The sequence below is a fragment of the Equus asinus genome, chromosome 24 (assembly GCF_041296235.1).
Source record: "Equus asinus isolate D_3611 breed Donkey chromosome 24, EquAss-T2T_v2, whole genome shotgun sequence".
NCBI classification, from domain to species: domain Eukaryota; kingdom Metazoa; phylum Chordata; class Mammalia; order Perissodactyla; family Equidae; genus Equus; species Equus asinus.
In genome coordinates this window covers 20,315,300-20,336,729 of record NC_091813.1, presented here as the reverse complement: position 1 = coordinate 20,336,729, position 21,430 = coordinate 20,315,300, and the positions used below count along the sequence as shown (strand labels likewise).

At 37.5% G+C, this 21,430-nt stretch overlaps 1 protein-coding gene and 1 long non-coding RNA gene across 6 annotated transcripts in view; both read right to left on the bottom strand.

The window, feature by feature from the left end:
- Positions 1-21,430, bottom strand: part of BCKDHB (branched chain keto acid dehydrogenase E1 subunit beta) — a 228,500-nt gene that overhangs the window by 139,580 nt on the left and 67,490 nt on the right. For all 5 annotated transcript variants that reach the window (XM_014859754.3, XM_044757139.2, XM_070496706.1 and 2 more), the window contains exons 7-8: positions 6,151-6,248; positions 3,994-4,104 (exon numbers count right to left, since the gene is read on the bottom strand). In XM_014859754.3, coding sequence (XP_014715240.2) covers positions 3,994-4,104; positions 6,151-6,248 — 209 coding nt within the window. The remainder of the gene's footprint in view (positions 1-3,993; positions 4,105-6,150; positions 6,249-21,430) is intronic.
- Positions 812-1,913, bottom strand: LOC139041857 (uncharacterized). The gene is made up of 2 exons (XR_011497885.1): positions 1,781-1,913; positions 812-932 (listed from the first exon to the last, which is right to left on the bottom strand). It is a non-coding gene; the product is annotated as an uncharacterized lncRNA (long non-coding RNA).

Sequence of the window (21,430 nt, the reverse complement as noted above, 5' to 3'; positions counted from 1 at the left end):
AATCTAATAAGAATTTTTCAGGTAGCTAATAATCCTAGAACAAAAGAACATTTCAACCTCATGTAAGCCCCCTCCCTACTCTGACCTTCTTCTAGGATCATTTTCCTTCTGCCTAAGGAACTCCCTGGTGGCATTTCTTTTAGTGAAAGTCTGCTGGTGACAAATTCTCTCAATTTCTATTTGCCAAAACTATTATTTCATCTTAATTTTAAAAGGATGTTTTCACTGAGTATAGACTTCTAGGTTGGGATCTTCAGCAATGTAAGATGGCATTTCATTCTGTATATGCTTGTGGTTTTCTTTGAACATATCCTTACAGGCTGACAAAGCCTCTGGAATACATGGGTTGATGTTCTAAAACTCATGAGAAAAACCTTTTAGATAGTGTTTCTGACCAATTCATTCTCTCTTCTCCTTTTAGAATTCAAATTGTATATAGGACAGATCTTTTAACCAGATCCCAAATGTATTTTATGCTCTTATCTGTTTTAGTATTTTTTTCCCTCTCTGTGCTTCAATTTGAACATTTTCTATTAACTTGCCTTCTAATTCATTAATATTGTCATCTACTGAGTCCAATGTGTTTGTAAACACATCACTGAATTCTTATTGTCAAATATTCTTTTTGGTTGTACAATGTTTATTTGATCCATATACATACACACACACACACACACACACCCCAATTCTCTAAAGTAATTCTCCACCTTCTTACCTCTTTTGTCCTTTTGCTCTATGTTCCTAGACATAATAGTCATAAAATCTTTGTCTGCTAACTTCAATATATGGATCATCTCTGTTTGCTTTCTACTGTTTGTGTTTTCTCTTGGTTTTTGATCAAATGGTCCTGTCTCTTCATACACTTAGCAATTTTTTACTGAATGCTGGTTCACAGAGCTTCCAGATGTTGGGAAGGCTGACTCCTTGTTCTGCTGGGCAGACAGAGTAGAAGGTAAGTTACATTAATTCAAAAGGAGCTGAGAGGGGTAGAGGCTATGTTGTAGGTTTGGGAAGATTTCAGCTACTTCTGGTTTGCCCTTGATCACAAGACCTGACTCCACAGCTTTCAACTGAGGGTATTACTGGCCTCTGTCACTTTGGCCTCAAGTGATGGCTTGTCTTTTCAGACATTTTCTGCCTACCTCCCACCATACACAGCTTTAGAATTTGGCAGATATTTTAAAAGGGAGACCGACTATATGTTTAAGACTCCTCAAGTTTCCAATTCTGTCATTACAGCGGCACGAAATGTAGATTCTATACACCTGGATCCTCAGCTTCTCCTTAAGACTAAATTGGCAGGTGACTCCAAGTCAAAAGCAGCTGCAGATCATCAGTATCAATTTGTCACTCACTCCAGGGCTCTCAACTCTCACTTAAGCCACCCCACCCCCAACCCACAACCCCAGACCCCAGGGTAGGTCTCTGTCTCCTGCGCACCTCAAAACTCAAGGTTTTCTAGTCTGCTTTTCGGAGGCTTCCAACTTGAACATCAGGATCCGAACTGAGTGGAAAAACTGGCTATTGTTTTTAGACCGTCTCAGGTCTCTAATTTTGTAATTCCCTTGAGCAAAATTCCAAAAAACTGCTGCTTTCTGTGTCACCAAGCAATTTTTTCAGGCTTACAACTTCCAAACAATGGTTCAAGGCTTAAGCAAAAAGTATGGCTCTGTTTTAAAAACAGAGTTAAATTCAGACTACACTAACCAATCCTTGATTATCTCAGAATCACTGTATATGCACATTATGCTAATATGTATGTTCAATAAATCATTTTTACCTTTAACAAGTTTTTCTTGGTTAGGTATTCCAAAACATGCATCTTGGTGTTGCGTTTAACATGTAATGAATGAAGCTGGGGGACATAATTTTGTCATAAGGCAAAAAACAACCGATAAAACACAGCACTAACTGAAAAACATAATAAACACAAATTTTGATTACTAAAGAATTCACAAAGATGAAGAAGAAAAACTTAACCACAGTTAAACAAAATATACCTCATTTTTAATATGATTGGCTGTAGGGCCCTCGTCTTTAAAGTCATCTCTAAATCCTAGAAAAGACGCTAAGTATCGAAATTTTTTCTCTTTTGACACATGAAAGGAAAATGGGAGATGTACCACAATCAGCAATGAAGAGTCACAAACAGACCCAAAGAAATGACAAGCTGGCTTTCACTGTCATAACTGGAGGGTCATCAACTAGAAAAATACCATGATGAAAGCACCGCAACATAAAACTAAAATAATGGTGCCAACAAGTCAGAGGCTGATGCAGCAGCTTCTCACTCAGTAGGGGTCTCTGGTCTCCTCTTTCATCTTCTCCAGTAGTATAAGAGCCGTACGGAAACAGGATCTACATTCCAGAATCATACCACGATGCAACCAGTAGATTGAATAAGGGGAGGGCTCCACACTAGCAAACTGATACAGTAGATACAGATATAATGTCCCCCTTTCTTTCTTCCTCTCTCTCTCTCCTCACTTTGCCTTCAGTTACTACCTTGCAGTGTTATTATATTTGTGTTTTACCGCAAGCTGCTACAAATTCTTTTTGGATACATAAAGTATATAAACATGTGACTGAAGCTCTATAAGTACCTGCCTTGACTATCTATCAGTACCCCCACTGACCACGCCCAAACATCATATCCCCCTGCAGAAGCACCACTGACAGCAGAAATACAAACCCCAAGACTAGAGGGCGATATAGGTTGCAAAGAAGAAGGCTTCTCTGGGGCAAAAACTAGCAGTTCCAGCTTAACCACAATTTGGAACATTTGGCTATTTCAAAGAAAACCCAGTATCTGACTTGATTTGAAAATGCCTGCAAAAAGCATTATTTTCATGCAGTTATGAATAATTCCACCTGAAATACTGCTCTCCATTATGGAAACTACAAATATGAGAATTTAGAATATTGTTGAAACCATTTGTAACCATGTCAAGTGTTTAGCTGGTGTCAAGTAAGTCTGCAGAATATTCACTGTAACAAACCTTAAATCTTCCATTAAATTATAAAACAATCTTCACCTAAAAACACTCTTTGCTACACTTTTACAGCAGTAGTAGCTGCAGATTATTTTCATGAAACTAATTTGAGAAACTGCCTGTAAAAGCTATGAGAATGCCAAAGCTCTCAAAAACAGTAAAATACTCTGGGTCCTAGGACTCATTTGCTACAGCAATAAATCAAGAAAAAAATATATGCAATGATTCCTAAACTTTAGTAGATAAAACCATCACAAAACAGAGCTTAACCTTCCTTATATACCAATATAGAAGCAGACACACTTTAATTTACCTAGACATTAATATGAAAGATACCAATTATAGCCAAGTAAATGAGAACTAAACTATATTCTTGAGAGGGGACTGTGTGAATCCTATTAATAACAAGAACAAGATCAACCTAATCAGGCTGAAGTTCAAGAGTTAACTTAGACAGGAAACTATAAATCAGAGTAACCAGAATTCCATGATATAACATTCAAACTGCGATCCACAGTATTAAGGCTAGAGAGTTATTTTAAAAAAATAATCCATCTCCACCTCTTTGGGAGAGGAGACAAATAAAAATTTCAGCCAAACTCTTTAGCTGACTATATTAAACTTAGCTTATCAAACCGTAATCAATCAGAAGTTACAAACACATGTGAGCTCAACATCCCCAATGATACACTCTTTCCTCACTCTCCTCCATTACCCACACAACTCCACCCAAGCTGGCCGCGTGAAGGACATGGTTTCGTAATAATCTAGACAGAGGACTACGGGAAGGAAAACACTAAAATGCTTTGTTTCCTTGAGCATTAAGCTGATTATACAGCATTACACAGCATACATTTCTCTCGTGGTGTAAATTTTAAAGTTTTAAATCGGCTGAAAATGTTCACGAAGCTCAAAATTTCAAAACAATCCTTAGCAGATAGCCAACAAATCTGGCCCAAGACTTTGAGAAAATGACACCCTATCAACACTATATTCATACCTTGCAAACCGTATCCACATCCCAAGGTATTATAGTCCTCAGGTCAATGACTTCACAAGACACTCCGAGCTTTTCCTGAGCCATGGAAGCGACCTCTCGGATCACATGAACCTGAAATAAAGAGAAAAACATGCAGACTGACCACAGCGACTCAGGCCCGAACATTGGTTGACTTTAATGGAGACAGTATTTAGAGGAATGGTTTTACATGGAGAACTAATATACATTTGTTTTAGACATGTTGAACATTGTATTTTAAATCAAATACAGATGTCTAGAAGAAAGTTGGAAAGAAATTCTTAGAGAAAGTGAGAGCAGTCATTGCTAGACATACTAATTCCAAAGATATAAGCAAGCAGAAGGTAAATAAAGTCACAGGAGTAGGTGGCGTTTCTAGGAAAAGCATGGAGAGAGAGAAATAAAGGGCAGAAATCATGGAACCCTGTAGGTGACCAACAGTTAAAGAGAAAAAAGAGAAAAAGGAGTTCACTATAAAAAGAAAAGAAAGAAAAGAAGAAAAAATAGTTAAAGAAACAGGAAAAAAAAATCAGGAGATAACATATCCCAGAAGCTAAAGAAAGGGTTTCATAGAGAAAGTAGCCAGTGTCATACGCCATAGCAATATAGAATAAGGGTTGGATTTAACAATTGGAAGATTAGTAGCATTAGCAGAAGTAGTTTTAGTAAATTAGCGGGAACAGAACTCATAAAGTACAAGACCATAAGGAAGTCAAGGAATTAAATACAGATAATAGAAAACAGGTGTTGAAGTTTAGTGATAAAAGAAAGGAGGGAGATAATACTGGTATTTAAGGAAAAAAGTAGGATAGATAAAAGGCATTTTTTTAGATAGAGAAGAGACACAGACCCTTTATTTTTTTTAAAAGATTTTATTTTTTCCTTTTTCTCCCCAAAGCCCCCCCGGTACATAGTTGTATATTCTTCGTTGTGGGTCCTTCTAGTTGTGGTATGTGGGACGCTGCCTCAGCGTGGTTTGATGAGCAGTGTCATGTCCGTGCCCAGGATTCGAACCAACGAAACACTGGGCCGCCTGCAGCGGAGCGGGCGAACTTAACCACTCGGCCACGGGGCCAGCCCCGGGACACAGACCCTTTTAATAAAAGGGGAATGGAAAGGAAAAAAAACTGAAGATGCAGGTCAAAAAAGGAGCAGCTGATGAATGCCAGTCCTAGAGAAGGTAAAACGGAACATCATCTGAAACAGATGTGGAGAGGTAACTAAGAAAACCAGACGCCTCTTCACTGAAGACAAAGGGAGAGAGGAAAAGATTGGCAGCAGAAGTGATAGGTGCGAAATGGAAGCAAGTAAATGGGAGTTAGTATCTAACACACTCTAACTTCCCTACTACAGAGAGAAGCGAGGACATGCCGAGAGCGACAGGGATGTGGATAACAAAATTATCCCCCTGGAGGGGAGAGACCAGGACTGTAGCTCTCCAAGCCAAAAATCAACTGGAGAAGAGAAGAGAGGAGGAGGTTGTGGTATTGTGAGTGATTTTCATTATCTTCTTTATACAACGCTGTATTAAATTTTATAAAATAAGGAAGTATTTTCCTTTACATAAAAAAAAGAAAAACTGACCTTTTTTTTAAAAGAAGGAGAGACAGAAATGTAAGAGAAGTCTACAGCCAGAGGAAAAAAAAGAGTCCTGAGCTGACAAGTTTGGAGGCAGAGCAATGTGACAAACATGCAGGGGAAGCTGAGGTCGGTCAGTGGTGAGGTTCGCTGGAAAAGAGAAAGGGATGGCATGCTGAGGCTGGACCATGGGATGCCACGTGGCCAGCAAAGTAAGCACGAGAGATGGCTGCAGATGGGATGAAAAGGAAAATAGCAAACCAAGCACAGAAACAAGTCGTGAGGATATGTAATGTGTGCTTCAATAGAAAGTGTTTTAATGAATACATTTTTGTAAAAACAAATTTTTAACAGCTTCACCATATGCATATATATTTTAATATGACTGAATAGGCACCTCACCTTCAACCAGAAATCAGAAGCAGATAGACATGCAGCACCAAACAAGACTCAAATCTGAGATATGAAAACAGCACTTTCAATTCTTTATGGCGTCAGGACTAAAAGTTAGAGCTTCCTAGCACAACATGGCCGTGACCAGTTGCTATAATCATTACTGACCTGAGTGCCCCAGGCAACCAGAGTAACATCGCTCCCTTCCTGGATGACTTCGGCCTGGGAGAGGGGAATGTTATACGGTTCCACAGGAACCTGCTCCACTGAACACAGAACAGGAGAAAAATGAAACGGGAATTATGTGACATTTGTGCATAAAAGAGTATAAGAACTTCATTGTGGCAAAGCTTTATTTTATTTATTCTTCCCCCAAACTCTGTAAGTTATTTACAACAGAAATAGCATTTATTATATGGCTTCATAACATTATTACACATATGCAAAAGCACAACATAAACGTGTAAAACATATCAGCTATCCTGGAACAGAAAAAAGACTTTAGGTAAAAACTGAAGGAATCTTAATAAAGTGTGGGCTTTAGTCAATAAGAATGTATGAATATTGGTTCATTAATTGTAACAAATGTACCATACTAATGTAAGATATTAATAATATGGGAAACTAAGTGCAGGGTTTATGGGATCTCTACTGTACTATCTTTACTCTTTTTCTGGAAATCTGAAACTGCTCGAAAAAATAAAGTTAAAAAAAATGAATAATGTCTGCTAAAACTTTATTGGACTGAACTAAGTTCTCAGACAAGTTTTCTATCAAGGAGCAAATTTATAAGGGTTTGAAAAACAGAAAAACACATAGTGGGGCCAAATTTTTAAGTATATTTTGTTTTTGCACCTTGCATTTATGAATGCTTCATCAACCATGGCAGCAACAACACCTTAGTTTTCAAAAGTGAATCCTGGAGACCTCAAAGAGATAAACTGAATCAGCTCCACGAGGCCAAAAGGAAGAATAAGCCACTGGTATCCCAGAGAAAACCGTTTCATGATTTCTCTGCTCACCCACGTACAAGCAATAAAGAGTCGACTGAATTCAAGAGGAAATCCGAAGGTGAATTTTCAAACGAAAACGACCCAGAAGTGATGGACTTGCCCCACGATGCTGGGAGGCCTTCCTGAATTCTTTTGTGAGAGGCGTGTAACAGCGGCAAGTGGTGGGGGGAGGGCAGGGGTCCATGTTGTTCTCTTTTGTTCATTTTCCTCACGGTCTTTTTACAATCACTGTTATATGATTTTTTTTTTTTTCAAAGAGCACAAAAGAGTAAAATAAAAGGTTCCCTCTGCCCCCCAGTCAGCCCTTCCAACTACACTGCACTGAAGAAACCAATACCACCAAGTTCCTGGGTGTCTGCAGTGGACAGCTCTCCTATCTATTGTCCAAGCACCTTAATCCTCTTCCTACATTAAGGAAATGCCTCACCTTAACAAGCAGGGCCCTTAGGTCACCACAAAAGTGAGGTCCGCATATTCACTTTCCCAGCTTCCCTTGCAGCTAGGGGATAAAACATGGGCTCTGACAATCAAACGCACCCGTGCCAGACTCTGAACTGGAAGCTGATGACACAAAAGAGCAGCAAGTGTCCAGAATCCATTCGAGAATATGCGCAACAGTGGAGGCAGACCCCACATCCAGGCTCAGGGGTGTCAATGATTCAGACTGCAGTTTTGTGTCCAATGAGAGCTGCTGGGGCACCTTTGCAGAACCAATTATGCAGTGGAATTTTTGGTATTGCCTCCAGATATATATGGTTCTTAGGCACTCCGGCAGTCTCTGAGCTTTTTGTCATCCTTCAATAAATCTTTTCTGCTTATATTGGACACAGTTGATTTCACCTGCTTGAAAATTAAGAACACTGACTGATTCAGTGTCTTTTCAGATATCTGCAATATGCAAGTATACATATACATAGACATACGTAAATCGTTTTCTCTTCACAAATAGAATCACACTGTACACATTCTTTAGAACCCTTCTACAATCCCCGTTTTCCCACCTAGCAATATATCTTGGCCATGATTTCACATGTAACATATAGTTTTTGGGGCCAGCCCCGGTGGCCTAGTGGTTAAGTTCAGCACACTCCACTTCGGCAGCCTGGGTTCGGTTCCCAGGCATGGACCTACACTGCTCTGTTAGCGGCCATGCTGTGCTGGTGGCCCAGAAACTAAAAAATAACAAAAAAGAAAAGCAGAGGAAGATTGACACAGATGTTAGCTCAGGGCAAATCTCCTTCAGAAAAAAAAATATATATATATAGTTTTTGAAGTCATATTTATAAGTAAGAACTATCAAATTTAATGATGCTGTTATCAATGATGTGGTGAAAAATTTTATTCCTTGTATTTTTTGCATATTTCCAATCCAATGCCATTTCTATAACTAGTGCCAGAGAGAGATGAGTGTCTTTACATCATCAATATGTTTACATAAAATAAATAAGTGATAAAACTACTTTTGTGGGTAAGCCTCAATGCAGATGACAAGCTAACAAACCTGAGACAAAAGTGTGTTAGAAAACTTATAAGCATTAAAAGTATTTTTTAAAGTTTTTGTGTAGCACAAAAACTATGTTCAGTTGCATACTTCCACTGTCTAAACCAAGGGTGGGCAAGTCAATTTTTGTAAAACGATGTTTTACTGGAACACAACCACATCCACTTATTTATATATTGTCCATGGCTGTTTTTGCCGTTCAACAGCAGAGCTGAGAGGATGCAAGAGACAGCATGGCCTATAAGCCTAGAATATTTTTCATCTGTCCCTTTACAGAAAAAGTCTGCCAACCTCAATTCTAAACAGCGCCTTCAGAGGTTAATTCCAGCCCATTCACTGGTAGCTTAAATCCAGTATTAGATAGATGGACAGACAGATATATGGATGGATTGATGGACAAAGGAACAGACACACAGGGAGACAGACGCATTCAACTGCAGTAGTATATTCTACTTAGCAGTTCTCAATTGCTAAACCAAAGTGATGGTTAAGAATGCTGCTGATGACATCTGGCAAACATGCCAAAGGTAGCACAAAGGCTCTCTGCCATCAAGTCTTCTCCCCCCCGGCAGCAAGATGAGCATGCCAACAGACAAGTCCTGAAGCCAGTATGCACTCCATCTTGCTGAGTGCAAGCCTTGTGAGTCAGTGGCCGCCGGTCAAGAGTCCCGTCTTTCTTGCCTTGTAAATCAGTTGCCAGCTGGTGATTAGCAAATCCGTGGAACACACAGCTCCAAGGGCTGGCACACCAAAAGCAATGGGTTGGCATCTTGGCCCACCTCCATTGCAAAATTGCTGGTGAGTAACTAACTGCTTCATTGTATTAAATCAAATACGCAGAATAATAGGACCTCATTACTTTATCAATTAATTAAGAAACAACACGGCAAATGAAGCTTAGTCCTCCATCAAAAGAATCATGCCAAGAATTAGATCCAAGAAAAGTCTTATATCAAAAACAACCCAAAAAGGTCTCTTCTTAGATTTGCATAAATTTAATCCTGAGAGCAGGAGAATAAGAGTACAATTTTAATATGTTCATTTACTTACACTTGGCAAACAGGTCACCTAAGAGAGCAAGCTATAATTCACAGGTACTCTTTAGTTACATTAATACACAAGATATTTATTCCAAGAGAAGGTTGTTATTTCAAATCAACATTCTTGCTTTCCTCCCCCAGAGCTACGTGCTCTTTGAAAGAGCAGGTAAGAGGAGTTGGAACTCGAAACTTCAGGAGCTGAAGAGCGCCCTATAGTCAAATTGCGGATTCCTGTTTTCATCGCAGTGGGACTAACTGAGACCACTCCATGCTACCACATGCTGATTACATGCTAATCTCAGCACTAATGTCCATATTGCCACAGGCTGACGACATGCTAATCTCAGCACTAATGAGCATGCCACAGAGAAACCTTTCAGCATCAGATATGCTGACAAACATGTGACTTAGAAAAATAAGAAAACTTTCCAAGGCCAAAATAAAAAAGATGCAATTTTTCACTCAAATATCAGATAGATTTTTTTAACGTATATTGTAAGTTCCACATATATGATTCCTTTGTATTGCAAATGTACTTATTCATATTACATATACACTTACAGACTCATAGCATGAATTAGTCCATGTTTGGCCCCATTTGATTTCCCATCATCCTCCTTTTCTCCTTCCAATTTTCTTCTAATTTGCTATCCTGCTTATAAGTCATCTTAAACACATTTCTTAAATAAGGCAAAGTGTATAAATATATATAGTATGTATAATATACATTTATTCACTTAACACTTATAGCATACCCAGTATATGCAGACATCATGCAAGATACTAGAATATAAAATTGAAAGAGGCAGTCCCTGTCCTGGAGAAGCACACACTCAACTGAGAGTTATAAAGATGGAAGGACACGAGCAGCAAACAAAGAGAAACATGATGTAGCAGTGGGGACAAACGACCCAAGGAGTACAGAGAGAAGCAACGACCTGGTTGTAAGGATCAAGGAGCCTTCAGCACCAAGAAGGGTACAACTGAGAGGGGCCTTCGAGATGAAGCAGCACTAGACACGAGAGAAAATAAAGAGGGCATTCCATGCAGAAAGAAAAGGTGTGTACAAAGAAATGGAGGTATGAAATTGTGCACGTGTGTGGGTGTGAGTGTGTTCACCTACAAATACACGGAAACACAGGTCCACATGATGTTTCAGGGAAAGGTGAATACTGAAACCTTTGGATTATATTCCCAAACACCTAAAAGGAACTTTCCAACTCCTTCTGATTTAATATATTAATAACCCATGTAGAAAGCATCAGCAAGAAAATAATCACTCTTAATGATGCAGTTCCCCTGTGAGGCACAGTGTTACCATTACAGAGATAATAGGGTCATTTCTCTGCCCTGGCACTAATCTACAATAATGCCAGTCTCCTCACAAATGTGAAACTCAGTAGGGCTTTATTCATGTCGCATTATACATGATGCAGTGATAAAAACATAAACCTTCTTTTTAAGAAGAAAGTATATTTCTAAAATATGTTACTTCATGCTGCCGACTCCTAACAGCATATTCAAAGTCTCCATACCTGAGAAAGCCTACCTCACTTGTCACAATGTACAGTCTAATGCGGGAGGGTGGGCAAATCCACCAAACCACGAACCCACTCCTGGCCCTATCTCTGCATCTAATTAACGGAGTAACCTCTGATAAAGCACTATATTAATTCTGTGCCCCAGTATCTCACCTGTAAACTGTGGAAAGCAGTATATGTCTATCTGCCCATCACAGGAACAGAATGAGGACACCTTAAGCTAATTACTGTAGACATCCTTTCAGTTCTTAGGAAAACAGCTTTACAATTTAAAATAATTCAATGGTACACTCATTAAGACTATCAAGTTTTCATTCTAGGAACAGATATTCTTTTTTCTTTTTTTTTTTTTTTTGAGGAAGATTAGCCCTGAACTAACATCAGCTAATCCTCCTCTTTTTTCTGAGGAAGACTGTCCTTGAGCTAACATCTGTGCCCATCTTCCTCTACTTTATATGTGGGATGCCTACCACAGCATGGCTTGCCAAGCGATGCCATGTCTGCACCCGGGATCCAAACCAGCAAACCCCAGGCCGCCAAAGCGGAACATGCACACCTAACCACTGCACCACCAGGCCAGCCCCAGAACAGATATTCTTATTCCTATTATCATTTTCTGTATAAAACTGATATTTAACCATAAATTAATCTCTCTATATTACAAGTGTTATATGCCGAATAAATAACCTCCTTTCAAATTTGAGGTTATTAATTATGGTCATACTTTTTTGATAATTTTCACTTCTACACTAACAATTACTTTTAATACTGATGTTAGAGATAATATATAAATGAGAAAACTAAGTGCAATTTCTTCTAGTAATCACTTTAAAATTATTCCCAAACACAGTTGTACCCAATCTTCCCCTCACTTCTTCATCTCAAATTACTGAAGATCTAAAGATTAACAGTCTATATTAGAAAGACCAAATCAACATACTGTTATTATATTTGTCTAAGATATTTGTCAATATTAAGTTATAATATTAATATAATATTACTATCTAATTAGAAGACAAAAATCAACTTTCAATAAATAGAATGACTAAGTGCTAAACTCTGATACTACTTAAACCATGGTGATTACTGGGAGCACGTGTGGACAGCATAAACTGGTCTCATACTTCTCACTACCACAAGGGAGCAAACCAGAGAGGTGCCCTGGGAGCCACAGCAGTCGAGGGCCACAATCACATGATAACCTAGGCCTTCGTAGCATAAGTATGTCAAAGTTTTACTGAGAATTAGGGCAAAAGCATTGCAGAGAAGTGAAAAAGCCGATGAACTGGAGAAAATAGAGAAAACCACAAAAAGAGGTAGGTCCTGAAGAAAGAATATAATTAGATGCACGAAGGCAAAACGTTGGCGTTCCAACAGTGAGCTTCCATAAAGAGTAAGAGAAACGTCAAACAAGTAAGCAGCGAACACCGCCAGGCGTCATCTTACACGATGCACTGACAGGGCACAGCAGCACTTCTCCGGTGATCTTGCCAAAATACACACACAGCCTGAATTTAATCAGCAAGAAACGTTCGACAAACACATCAAAGAACATTTTACAAAATAGTGAACCAAATGTGGAGATCATGACAGACAAAAAAGACGACAGTCTGTCCCAAAATCAAGGAGAGTAAGGAGAGGGAACCATAAACGGAGACCCTGGATTGGATCCTGATCCAGGAAAAGGACACTAGTGGGACTAGCAAGGCAAGTGAACGAGCTGTGCAGAGGAGTTAGGAGCGTTGCAGCACTGTCGGTTTCCGGCTGCTGATCATTACCACTGCGGTTCTGTATGAGGTTAACATCTAGGGAAGCCGAGTGAGGGGTCCGAAGACTTCTTTGTGCTATTTTTTCATCTTTTCTGTTTGAACTATTTCAAAATGAAAAACTTACATTTTTTAAGATTAAATTTTTAAACAGGAGGCTGAACCACCTTAGCAAGTTCCCCACAGATTTGGAGAAAACAAGGTATGATATGACGAGGAAGTCCAAATCACAAATGTCCTTGAAAATCAACCACGGGAAACTGACTTCAAACACCAGGCAGGAGAGACATGGTGGAATGATACTGCCTTGTGAAATAAGTTCTGTTTCTGGAAATGTTAGCACAAATGGAGAAAATGAACATATTAAGAAAGCTATCCAACTGCCAAAGTGCAGCCACAGTTGGTAATGTATTTCTGACCTCGTCTGCCTGGATGAATTTAAGTTCTCTGGAGTTCTGACTATCCAGAGACATGAAGATGTGGAGACACAAATTCAGGATCTGTGCATGCCCTTCAGCTTTTTGCTGGAGACTCAGGACCACAAAATAAAAACAAACAGCCCATTAAACTGACTAAATATAAATAAAAGTCAAATCAGAATCAGCAAATATCTTGTATGGAACCAGAGGACTTCTCACACTGAGATACTGTTAAATATAAAATATGAGGTTAGCACTTCAAATGTTTTTCTAAGTGTCATGGTTTCAGAAGGTCATGTTGTCCTACCACTGAAATATCACGGAAAAATAAAAACTCACCTATTATTTTTAACTTGAATAGCTATATTAACCTAAAACAGAAATTCCTGGACCAGTTTCACTTCAAATGCACTCTAATTCTCTTTCTTTGATAATTAATTAGTTAACTAATTTGAAAATCCCGTATTTCCAGTTTTGTTGCTTAATGAGACAAATTTAGTATCCTCTCAAAATAATTTGCAAACATATCCCAAAAGCAGTATGATAAAGCAATCATCATAATCCTTAGGCGACTTCAAAATTAATCTCACTACATTTTCCTGTCTCATTTAATGTAACAAAAAAGCTTTTATGAGACCGATATTATTCCATAATGTGCATCAGTATTCTTATTATATACACTAAAATTTAACCACATTTGTAATATAACTTGTTCAATCTTCACAATTACTCAAGGTTTTTTTTTCATGTTCTCTCTTGTGTGCAGTATTTAGTAATTTAGCAAAAGTTCTCCCATCAACAATTTTACTACCAATTGTCCATTTTTCATGTTTAAGATATTAGAATTCCTTTAGTAAATATTTTCCAATGTATTTTCTATAGCAAAGAGCTTTATAAGAATGAATGTCATTCATATAAATAGATTCTAACAAGGTAAACTGGAAAACTTGCAAAGAAAGCAACTGAAAACTGAATTAAAGGGCACTATCTTAAAGCCATCCTCCATCAGCACGTGGAGAGTTTAAAAGAAAAAAGCAAATCACCTGACAAAGAGAATTATGTTGAGATAGAAAAATACATTCATTTTCACTGTCAACTGTAAAATACACCATTATTTTGTGAATCACTAAGAAAGAAAACACAGCCAATTAAACTGACACTTCTTAGAAATTTTATGAAATTCTTATTGAAAGACAAAAATTTAGGCAATCAAGCATGGGTTTTATTATAAATCACCTTCTGCATACATTGTAAAAAATATATAAGCAAAATAAACTGGTTAAGTTATTCCTAAAACTCTTTCACTTTCAGAATCTAATTCCTCTCACTCACCTTTTAACTTACAATTGTCAGTGCACAGCTTCTCCACTGAATATTATTTTCTGTGTCACCAAGCCCATTGGTGATACAGCACTTTTTAAACAGATTCATAAAAGAATGAAAAGATTGGGGGATCGGCCCAAGGGCATGGTGGTGAAGTTCGCACACTCCACTTCAGCAGCCCAGGGTTTGCAGGTTCAGATCCCAGGTGCAGACCTATACCCTACTCATCAAGCCGCGTAGTGGTGGCGTCCCGCATACAAAAACAGAGGAAGATTGGTGCAGATGTTAGCTCAGTGAAAATCTTCCTCAAGCAAAAAAATAAAAATTAAAAGAATAAAAGATTGGTACTGGGGGCCAACTCTGGTGCCCTAGTGGTTAAGTTCAGTGTGCTCTGCTTTGGTGGCCTGGATTTGGTTCCCAGGTGTGGACCCACACCACACTGTCAGCAGCCATGCTGTGCTGGTGGCCCACATACTAAAAAAGAGAGGAAGACTGGCATGGATGTTAGCTCAGGGACAATCTTCCTCAGAAAGAAAAAAACCAAAGATTGGTACTGGGCTCTCAAGCTAGCTCAGTATTTAGGAAGAGCCTAGTTTTGACTCCTGCTTCAAAAGATCCTTAAATTGTGATTCTTCACATTCCCCACCCTTCCACCCACCACAACCATTTGGAACCTCACCGTTAAAAGAGTAGTTCTCCGGTGTCTCTGGAATTTTATTCCAAGCTGTGGATACCCATTCTGCAGGTACTGGTACTGACTGATGACTTTGATGTTTGTGCATGAGTAGGTAATAGCAATTGCTGGCCACAGATAAGATGCCATTGATTTTAAGTGACATCTCAATTTCAGAGATGTTAAAACGTGAGGGGTATTGGACATCTTAGAATAATGAAATACAGTACCTAATACTGGGTAGATGACTTTAAATCATTAAAGTATTGTTATAAATACTTTCATATCAGTTTCCATAAATACAATGTTACCCATGAGGAGCTACAATTTTCACTAGACACCAAACATTAGCTGTTGTCCACTCACTTCTTAAATGCAGAGAATAGACAGAAAAAGCCACTGGAGCACACCCACAAAAGACAATTATTTTAAGAGTAAGAAAAACACACAAGGACTACATATGCAGTCTGCAGAATTTGTCATTGCATATCTAATACCGAACAGTAACTACTGACTTTATGAATCAGCATCCAATCAGGAAAACAGAAACCTCTTTAGAAGAATTTAATTCATGGAATCTGTTATAAAGATGTTGCAAGGGCTGGAGGAGCAAATGGTGGGAGCAAATAATGCAACCCAGAGATCACGAAGCAGAGAGCACCTCTGGGCTGGACCCAGCAGCCCATGGGAGCCACTAAAAGTGCTGGAACCATCATCTGCTGCTGCTGAGCAGGACAGACCCCCACTAAAGGCCCTGTCACCAATGCTGCTGCCATCAGTGCCACAGAACAATGGCAAGAACAGAGTCGCGTCAACTGCCACTACTAGAGGTGCCCACAAAACCACAATGGCTTCCTTCCTTGCCGCCTTCATCCTACTTTCTAAACTAGTGCGAGTGCTGTCCATTGACAGAAGCTACCTGGAACTCAGACAGCCAGGAGGACAAGAAAACGGTGTTCTAGCTTCCAACCCCAGCATCAGAGGAGAACACAAAGGACAAGCATGGAGAAGAAGTCGACCAACAAATATGCAGCAGATTTACATTATAAATAGCATTTCAGAGAAGAAACTCACCTCTGATGAATAAGGAAACCCCAATATATTAATAATAATCAAAAAAGCTAGTATTTGTTGAGCCCTTTCTACATACTAGACACTATTTTAAGCATCTTAAATGTATCCCCCCATTTCATCCTCACAACTCAATGTGATTGATATTAGATTGAACCCAATTCTATAGATGAGGAAACTGAGGCAGAGCGACATTAAGTAATGCAGCAAAGTTACAAGACAGTAAGTGGTAACTCTGGGGTCCAAGCTCATAACTAGTACGTTATATGGGTAGAAATATGCCCAAAGTGGGTTTCAATAGAAATATTAAATATGAAAAGATACCAAGCTGGATCCTCACCATAAGCCTTAAAAATCAACAGCAGCAACTACATATTTTAAGAAAGGGGATGGTATGTTTGCTACATTTTTTAAAGATTGAAAACATAATGTTAAGAATAAATAACTGCTGTTTTCCCTGAGCCAATCAAGTATTTATTCTAGAATTCTCTCACTGACCTACAGCAATTCACTCCCATTTTCTCAAATTAATTTATACACCAAATGAGCTTTATAATCTATAAAGAAGCACTGTTTAAAATTTCCATATACAAATAACCCAGTGTCTGTCTCTGTGGGTTGCTGTGTCACTCCTCCATTAGAAATCTAGATTTTCCTTTCGTATCAATTCCTTTATATTAAATCATGGATTAAACTACCAAATTAATAAGGATTCTGGGCATATTTATATAGCCAGAAACTATGACTTGTCATCCAATGATTTAGGGCAAATATCATTTATTTAATAATTTCATACCCCAAGCTATATTCAGTGCTAGAGATAAAAAAAGATAAATTAGGTAAAATCCATAAATTCAAGTACAACAGTGAGAGATGCTGAAAGAGTAATGATAAAATTAATGTTTCAAATTGAGAAAATTGTCCCAGCTGTAATTTTTACAAACCTGACAACGTCATTTCTATTTGTGAAGAATAAACATATATGAAAATATTAAATAATCTAATGGCCTTAAGAGTTTAGTGCTTCCTACTTTCTAACCTATTAGTATAGGCAGACCTCAATTCATGTGTCTTCAATTTTTGCTCAGTACACATTTGTATACACTGAAGATGAAAATCCCTAAAGGGCTTTTTGTGTGCCTTTTACTCCAAATCTGAAATTCTGTAGATCAACTAACTATGAAAACGTCAGCTCAAAACATCCCAATCTGCTAGTCAACAGTTGAGTTTGGGCAATGTTAATATCATTGCCTCTAGGGCAATGTTTCTATACTATTGAAATTTTTATTGTGTTTGGTCTCAATTATTTTATAAGTGAGACACAGAAAAATGATAACACTGATGCCACCAAAGAAAATACTGTAAAACTGAGATCAAGAAAGAAATCATCTGGTTCACCACACCCAGTAAATTTTTAACCTCACTTGGATGCTCAGTGTGCTTAAGTTGCTTAATTGTTCAATTCAAAAAGAAAAAAAAGGATATATATATACAACGTTGGTAACTATCTCATTGACAACTATGTCTAAAAGGAGAGGCTTAATTGGAAATTTTATATTTTATCTCTTGATAAAAAACTATATTAAATATAAGTTAATTTTGACTTTCAGACATCTGACTTTGTATACATTTTAAGAACATTAGGAACTGCCTGTACTCAAAAAGGAGAAGACTGCCTTGATGCAACATGATACGATATATATCCAAATATGCTAGGATATGTTGTAAACCCTAAGTAATCTTTAAAAGAGTCCCTGATAGACTGAAAATATCCCACGGTGGCCCTCATATTACCATAGACCCAGCAACTACTACTCCTCACCTTCTTGCTATCGGAATTGCCCTACCAACAGACAATAAATCACAAGAACAATTCTTCCCTCTTCTGAAAACCATTTTGGACCAACTATTCCTGACTGGTGGAACGCTGGCTGATCTCTCTAGCTAAAGCTCTATAAAATCCTCACCCCTCTCTCTCTCCTGAATTAGAACACTCCTTCGGAGTCGTGCTCACAGCCCAATATTCTGAATAAAGACTTAGGCTTAAGGGTGTTAATATTAAAATAAATCATTGGAGATTTTTAAATAATAATAGAAACATCTTTTTTTTTTTAAAGATTGGCACCTGAGCTAACAACTATTGCCAATCTTCTTCCTTTTTTTTCTGCTTTATCTTCCCAAACCCCCCATACATAGTTGTATATCCTAGTTACAGGTCCTTCTAGTTGTGGGATGTGGGACACCGCCTCAACGTGGCCTGACGAGTGGTGCCATGTCCGCGCCCAGGATCCGAACCCTGGGCCACCGCAGCGGAGTGCATGAACTTAACCACTTGGCCACAGAGCCAGCCCCTAGAAACATCTTTTAATATACTACTAACATTTTTAAGTATTTATTATGTGTCAAGCATTATTCTAAATAATTTATATATATAACATATTGAATCAAATGATACTATGGAGAAAATTTGATACTACTAAATTGGAAAATATATGATATTATAGAAAGATATAAATGACCAACACTTACTCAAGAATAGGAAGTAAACTAACAACAACAAAAGGAAGTCAAAAATCTGACCCAAAAGGCACCAGAACCAGATAGTTTTATAAGCAAATTATATTAAACCTTACCGAATAGATAATTCCTAGTTATTCAATCGAGTCTAGAGCATAGGAAATGAAGGCAGCCCAGTTCATTCTACAAGACTAGCATAACTCTGATTCTGAAACCAGATAAGGACGGTGAAGGATAACCTATAGACCAATTTTACATAGAAATACACATTCGTGTTCATACAAGTAAAGAGAAAACTATAGTCCAATTTTATTTATGAACATAAAGCTCTTTTTAAAGATTTTTCTAATTGATCCAACAATGTGCTGAAAGAATAATGCATCATGATCAAGTAGAATTTATCCCAGGAATACAAGAATTACTCAAGATTAGGAAATACGCTAATGAAATTCACCTCATCAAGAGATCAGGAAGAAAAAACACAATCATCTCATCAGATACCTAAAATTCAACACCTTGGGAGAAGTCGGAGGAAGGAGCCTCTAAGTTAAAAATAAAGAGAAATTTCCTTAACTTGGTAAAAAGTACCATCCAGGGTCCAAGTTAAGAAAGGATGAGACACATTTCCAAGAAAAATACAAAAACGTTTCATCAATTGTTGAAAAACAAGAGTTATAACTATCATTAGCTATAAGGGGGTTAAGATTTTCCTTATCTCAGAACATCTAAGATAACTAAAATACTAAAGAATTGAGTAAGGTTTCCAAATAGTAACATACAAAATCAATAGCTTTTCTATATACCAGTATTAACCAATTAGAAACATGTAGTGTAAAAAACATCTTACCCATAATAGCAAAAAAAAAAAAAAAAAACCAAACCATGAAACATCTAGTACTAACCCTAACAACAAATGTGCCAAACCTAATGGAAATATCTACACAATTTATTCATGGACATAAAAGAAGTTTGAGCAAATGAAGACAACCATGTTCTTGGATAAGAAGAATCATTACAGTGAAGACGCAAAGAAAAAAACGTTCTAATGTTTTCTGTCCACTTAAAAAAAAACTTTAAGAACTACGTATATGTGTGTGTATATATACACATATACACATTTATAAATAACTGGTTAAATGCTGCTCTCAATGACAACCAGTCTGTGGGCATAGATAGAACGGTGACACATCCCAGAAGGTGAGATTAAACTGTTGAGATCCAGTTGTTTCAAGGTGGACTTCTAACAAAGGCACTTTTCATGACAGAATACAGAAAATAAATATTTAAAAATAGAATAACAGGGAAAACTCTGATAACACAAGAGAATAAAAATGCAAAGCTCTTATTCTTAGTATTCCCAAGTCAAATGTCTTACAAACATTCCCAGCTTTCATTTGTAGCTTTCAGGCTGTAAATACATATTGAATCTTGTCTCCCCACAATACCCGTGTCAATAATCCCTTATCCTCCCAGGTTTTCACTAACTGCCACTTAGAGACTTGCAGAGTCTGGCTTCATCCATCATTTATTACCCAGAGCCTAAGCAAAGAATATATGAGGCTTATAGAAAACAAGAAAGGAATTAAGAAATATAGGTTTTATAGTTTATACTATAAAGGACATAGGCTTATAATTTTCTCCTTCCACATGCTCAAATATATATAAAGAGGGATGTTTACTTCAACATTGTTTAGAATAGGCAGAATTTAGAAAAACTTCAAGTTCCATAATACAGGAAAGAATAAACTATGGTACACCCCAAGAAATGTTATGAGCTAAAAATCAGCTAAATCTTTGTGAACTGACATGGAAATATATCCAAAATAAACTGGTAAGAAAAGCAAGTTATAGAATAGTCATAACATGCTTATTTTTATTATTATATGTGTACATATGTTCTATATATTCACATATTTGCATAATTGTAAGTGGAAAAAGATTTGCAAAGTAAGTTACAGAACAATGTTTACAATATAATCTTAACTGTTTATATGTAAATATATTCTATACATTCACATATGTATATAAATATAAATGCAAAGAAAAAGTTCTGAAGAAAGGAGTTGGGTAGGGAAAAGGATCTTTCACTTTTTACTTTTTATTCTATAGCTCTACGATGCTTGAATTTTTTACAAAGAGTGCACATGATTCACAACATTAAATTTTATTATAAACAAACAAAAAAATCAATCACTCTTTATCATGTAGTGTAAGCTTAGTCAGTGAGAAGATATCCAGTTGGATTAGGCCAATGATCAAAAATAGACATCTCTTTAATGTACAAAATTAGTCTGAAAGTGAACATGAATAATATAAAGAAGATGCGAGAGTGTAAGAAAATTCCACTGGGTCCTATTCCATGAATACTTCAATTTATCAGGTCAATCACCAAAGATATGGATCCAAAGATATTTTGCACTGCACGTTGACTGAAAACCTTTTGATTCCTCTTGCTGCTCAAAACTAGATCAAGGTCATCTCATGGCAAAATAGAATAATAATCCAACAGCTACATTCCCTGCTTGTTTTAGGGTTACAAAAATGCTACTCCACAAGGTTAAGACAGAAGTCTACATGAACAATT